Below are 5875 nucleotides of genomic sequence, written 5' to 3'. Positions count from 1 at the left end.
AAGAATAGTTACCCTAGAAGACCCAGAAGCCTAGAATGCACGTGTAAAACGGCATTCGCTGCCTGCGCTTCCGAAAAACCGAAGGAAAACCGACCGACACCCCGAAGCACTGGAGAAGGAAGAAAAAGGCAGATCTAAGAGAAAAGGTGGAAAAGAAAGAAAAGGGAGGGTCATCGGACTTCCGGCGAGATGTCAGGCCAGAAACGCAACGGGGTGTATAAGGGTTACAATGTAAGTAGGAGATGGTAGAGGAAAAGTTGAATGTTTGACAATACTTTGGCTGGAACGGCGCCGGATAGAATAGGGTTCTGGTCGGAGTAAAATGTAGAGAGAAGGCAGAGGAAAAATTTAAGAGAAAGAAGGTTTATGAGAATTCATTCATATATCCAACCTTAGTTTCATGAAGATGGAGTACATGACTGAACTACACACAATAATGCATCCCAATTCATTAAAAGTTTAGCAACTCTGAGGGTAAATGTTTCAAATACTATATAGCTCTACGCTACTTTTATATATGAAATGGGAATCGTTACAAGAATTCGAGCACTTAGTAAAAAGTAAATGAACATACAAACCAACATCTTCTCAATAACAATCTCACAGAGATGAACAATGTGTTCCCGAAATGAACCCGACTTAATTTTTTTTATCTAGCAGAGTAGCAGCAGCAGTTTGAATAGAGACCAAACTAGTCATACTCGAGTTCATCAGGAGTAACTGGTCTTTTAAGTGGGATTATAGACTTCCTTTCTACATCTCTAGATAACGCTTTCCTCATATCTGAATATATTGTAAAAAAAAATAAAAAATCATATATAAATTGTTTTGATGTAAAGAAGTAGAAGACAGTAGGTGCATTAAAGATGGTTTTACCTAAACCATCTTCCTCCCCAGAATAGTATCGCAATACGCGTCTATAGATCACGTACTCAAGCTGTAAGAAAGGACACAAAGCAATGAGAATAATTAAAATTTAAAATTCACAGTACTCGCTATCTTAGTATAATATTATTCTTGTCTTTGGTGCATCCTTTGCTTAACCATAGCCATATTCAAGCAACAACAGTAACTATATTGAAAGTATTTATGAAGGTTGCAATATAGACCCAGTTAGTTATTGAACGGTCATCTTTAGTAAATTTTTGACTAATGAGTCAAATGGGTATGATCAAAAAATTAGCTTAAACACAAATAGGTCAAACCACTGAAATATTGACCAAAGTGCATTTTGAAATTATAACACCTTCCAACCCATTTAATTAATATTACCATTGTCATAATAATAATATATAATACAGTATTTTACAAAATATGTGTTTGCTTACGCTTGCATTTGTATGTGTGTGTGATTATAGTAAGAGAGAGCAAGAAGAAAGAATGAAGATGAAGAGTCATCAACCATTACCTTTTCATACATTTTTATAGCCGGTGTATTTGATGCTCTTACGAATAGGTCCACGAAGTATGCCTTGTCACTGCCCCCACGGGAAAAAAATTACAAAAAAAAAAAAAAAAAAAAAAAAAAAAACACATACAGCAGAAAATAACTCAGATGAATAATGAAAAAATGAACAGTGAAGCTGGTTGAATAGTTATACTTATAGACATATTTAGTCCAACCCCACAGGCTGGAGCAAAAGAAAGGTGAAACAATGCATTTACAGATCAATTAGTGGGTTCATCTTTCTATCTTACTGCTATAAAAATATTATTTTATATTTTGTATTATACAAAATATAAGTAGATCTATGTTAAGCCCCACAGTACTTGTTACAAGTTACTCACCGGTTACTTACTTGACACGATTATAGAATTCAAACATAACGAAAATGAAATAAACGAATAGAAACGATACTTTAACCGATTTTTGAGAAGTTAATAAGCTCTCCTACAGTTTACTTTCGAGAGGATAAACCAACTCTCCTAATGATATCAAAATTGCTTATAAAGAAGCATTCTAAAATGCGATCATATAAGGAACATATATTATCCCTAATTTCCTCCCTTTTACTACTAAGAGTCTAATAATAATTAAAAAGCCTATCTAATATAATATCCATACGTGTATACGTAGATAATTAATAAGAAACTTGCTATAGTTAGTTAATAATAAGCATAATCAACTTAAATACTCAATGCAACAGAAACAGATTATCATGATTTTCCTGCACAGTACACTTGCTATCGATGACTACGAAAGTAAATTGCTTGAATTTTGATTGTGTTTTTTTTTTTTTTCTAGATTATTCTTGAGAGTTTTAGTAATTATATTACGAAGTTTGTGTCAAAATGTCAACTAAGTTACAATTTTTTGGCCTTGTAAACTTGTATCAGTCTTTACATGTACTCACGGGTAATGTAAAAGCCCACAAAGCCTAAATCAAATCCTGAAATCAATTCACATTGCAAGGAAAGCTTTCATTTACACAACGCCACAACCCAATTAATCGAGACCGAAATAAATTGCTGGTCAACCAATTCTCTAAACAACTAGGTAAACTAGGATTTAAGAATAGCCAACAAATTGAATAGAAATCAATGTAACAATCATAAAGATCAATTACAGAAAGATTGAGAGACAGAGATATATGTTGATAGAAGAGTGATTTCATTCAACATATCGTACATATGGAAGTTACAATAGTAAATATCTATAATGAGCTTTAGATATTACATAACTGCCCCCTAGATGTTTACTACTTTTTAATCTACGCCTATCCTTATTTAGAGACATGTATCACAGATAGTTTAGAGCATATTGAAGTATCACGCACAGTTTAGAACAGATTAAAGTATCACATAAAAAAGTCTAAAATGCATCTCTTTACATAAATAACTCTGTAATTTGGTGTATTTACGTTGCAATAGACCACTTGAACAGGCAGTTTATGTGAAAAGGTGAGGCAACCATGGGCACTAAAGTATAACAGAATAATCCTAGCCTACTTAGCATAAGCATACACCTATGAGATATACTTTCAGCATATAAATGAGACTAAACTCACATTTTGTCACTAATATCTTCAAGCAGGTTCATTAACTTCTTCGCTAATTGCTGCCTGCGAAATTCAGGAGCTACTGTAACAGCGGTTACATGACCATGCCATGACTCACCTTGCCCTTCAACTTTACCCATAACTGCAGCAGCCAAATTAACACATTAAGTCTATACAGCCTTGCAATTATCAAACACTTTTTAAAATATATTAGTATTAGTATACTAATATTAGTAATGTTATTGTTCAAGCACCAGAGATTTGAACTCTTACTCAAATTCTAGGTATTTAAATGAACAAACAGAACCACAATATAGATATTTTCTACTGTGAAAAGGCAAATATACACATTGTGTATCATATATTGGTTCTCATTACATGGAAAAAGCAAAAAAAAAAAAAAAAAGTAAAATAAATTAAAGTGAAGGAAACATAAATAGAGATTATATTAATTAAGAAAAAAGTGCGTGAATTAACTTACTGTATCCCATAACTCTGTTACCAGGAGCTTCAGCAACATGAAAATAATCAGGCCAGCGTGCCAAATAGGTCATATAGAATGACATATTGAACTGCACACACATTAAACAAAATCACAAATTTGATAAATAATAATTCGTCATAATCATAAATATATAATTAGATTATTGTAACTATGTAGCTAAATCCACATTATTATTATTATTATTGTACATGCCAATCAAATACACATAACTCAACTTAATTTAAAAAGTGAAGAAAGAAATATGAAAAAGATTTACAGTTTCTGTGAGGTGATCGAGATTTACAGAGGAGAATCGTAAGAGATCATCGCAGCAAAATCTTCGTATTGTCGTCATCTCTATGTTCAAGGTTTTACAAAATGTTAGGGAATTTGATTTGATTTGGGAATTTTAGCCGAGAATGGATCACGTGATATCCAACCCGATACCGAACAGACCCTAATCGGTTTCTTAATGACTACTACTTGACCTTTAAAATTATACGGAGTAACATGCTTTGGCTTTTGCTTATGGGTAGTTTTTTTTTATTTTTGTTTAGTTCGTTATTTTTTTTTAGGAGCTTTTACGTTTTTTCTTAGTCTTTTTGTATTTCTTGTTGAAGATTTTGAAAAACTCCTTTGTTTCTATATGAATTTTCGTTTTTTCGTAAAAAAAAAAAAAAATTATAACATGCTTTTTTAAAGAGATTGACTGTTACATCAATACTTCTTTAGAAATTTTTCTTTACAAATAATGAAAAAAGATTGATTGCTATAATTGTTTCTTTAACTCATCTACAATTGTTTCAATACTCTTGTTGAATTATAGTGGATTCAACAATACTGTTGATGAAAATCCTCACCGAGCTGACCAAACCAAGCATTAGACAATCCCGAATTTCATTTGCTCTTTCAAGCCGAATAATGATCTTTTAGACGACAAATTGTGTTCTTCCGAAATAAATGTTCACACCAGGTCAGGGTTAGACACACATTCTCTATCATCTTCTGCTTCGTTTATCGGTTCGGAAGTGACTAAATCGTCAACATGGATCGGATTTGATCGTTTGTTGCTCATAACACCTTCGAGAGCAAGAAACATTCTAAAGTAAGCCACGCCTCCTTGTAATTAAAGTTTCTACTTTGTTGTTCCTTGAACATCCTACAGGCATTCTACATAATGTCCAAGTCGTCGTTACCACTCGCACAACCATTCTCAATCTTTTTGTAGCAAGCAATAAAAAACCTTACATCTTTTTGGATCTTATTCCATTTTTCGGTGAGTTGATCTCATCCCCATTTCGTTTCTCACCAAGGAGTTGTAGTTTTTCATCACGATATTCCGAAAATAGTCACACGTTTGTGAGTAGGGATGGCATCGGGTCGGGTTTGGGTCGGGTTTAGGCAATCCCAGACCCGAACCCGAATAAGAAACCCCGCCCCAAACCCGGCCAGAAACCCATCGGGTCCCCATTTACTTACATACTATCGGGTTTCGGGTTTCCCCACGGATAAACGGGTATACCAGATTAGTCATTATGTATCTAGTTTTCAATAAGTTACCAAATCAAAATATCGAAAAGTAACTTAACTACTTCATGTTTAAAGTATTATAAAATATCACATACAAAAAGTTGATTAAAAAGTTTATAAAATACTAAAATACACAAAGTATATAAAATATCACATCTCGAAAACTTGTTGTATATGATTATATCAAATAAAATTATACTCGTTTTCAAAAAAAATAAGAGAAATCTTTCATACATTAATAATATAATACTAATACAAAAATTTTACATAAAAATTATTATTAAATCTCCTCGGGCCGGGTAAACGGGTATGCAGGTCGGGTATACAGGTTGGGTTAACGGGTTTGTATCCAAAACCATACCCGAACCCGAACCCGGAATTTTTTTTGTAACCATCTCCATACCCGGCCCATGACCCGATGGATTTGGGTCAGACCAGACCCAATTATAACGGGTTTCGGGTTTCCACGTCGGGTACGAGTCATTTTGCCATCCCTATTTGTGAGTTGCCTCTTGGTGGATGTTGTGAGGCATTGATCCACCGTTTAGCAAGGATGCAACATTCAACTTTGGTACAATGAAATTTTTTACCTTATTTTTTTGGTGTTCGGGTTATGTTTCGAGTACATTTTCGTCTTCACCTTCTGGTTGAATGTTATGGAATTTGTTTTGATGTAGTGGTGTTTGAATGAATTGTGGGTTTGAAGAACCATACACGAGTTGGTAATTTGGACTCGAAGTCTCATAACCATATCCTTGTTGGTGTTGTGTATATTGGTTATACATATTCATATGCATTTGAGATCGTGGGTATTCGGCTGACAATAAAAATGGATTCACGAGAGGTCTGAATGAAGAAAATA

At 33.7% G+C, this 5875-nt stretch overlaps 1 protein-coding gene across 2 annotated transcripts; it reads right to left on the bottom strand.

The window, feature by feature from the left end:
• Positions 1–479: 479 nt before the first annotated feature.
• Positions 480–5130, bottom strand: LOC139853286 (N-terminal acetyltransferase B complex catalytic subunit NAA20). Of its 2 annotated transcripts, XM_071842660.1 has the most exons (7): positions 4344–5130; positions 3761–3840; positions 3481–3571; positions 3009–3141; positions 1409–1478; positions 877–937; positions 480–783 (listed from the first exon to the last, which is right to left on the bottom strand). In XM_071842660.1, the coding sequence occupies exons 2-7, from the start codon at positions 3836–3838 to the stop codon at positions 692–694; spliced, it is 525 nt and encodes a 174-aa protein (XP_071698761.1). In that variant the 5' UTR covers positions 3839–3840; positions 4344–5130; the 3' UTR covers positions 480–691. The 2 variants fall into 2 exon arrangements, with proteins under 2 accessions (XP_071698761.1, XP_071698760.1); XM_071842659.1 differs by lacking the exon at positions 4344–5130 and having other exon boundaries at positions 3761–3961.
• Between the last annotated feature and the right edge of the window lie 745 nt (positions 5131–5875).

Source organism: Rutidosis leptorrhynchoides, chromosome 6, assembly GCF_046630445.1.
Source record: "Rutidosis leptorrhynchoides isolate AG116_Rl617_1_P2 chromosome 6, CSIRO_AGI_Rlap_v1, whole genome shotgun sequence".
Classification (NCBI taxonomy): Eukaryota; Viridiplantae; Streptophyta; class Magnoliopsida; order Asterales; family Asteraceae; genus Rutidosis; species Rutidosis leptorrhynchoides.
This window is presented reverse-complemented; position numbering and strand designations above follow the sequence as displayed.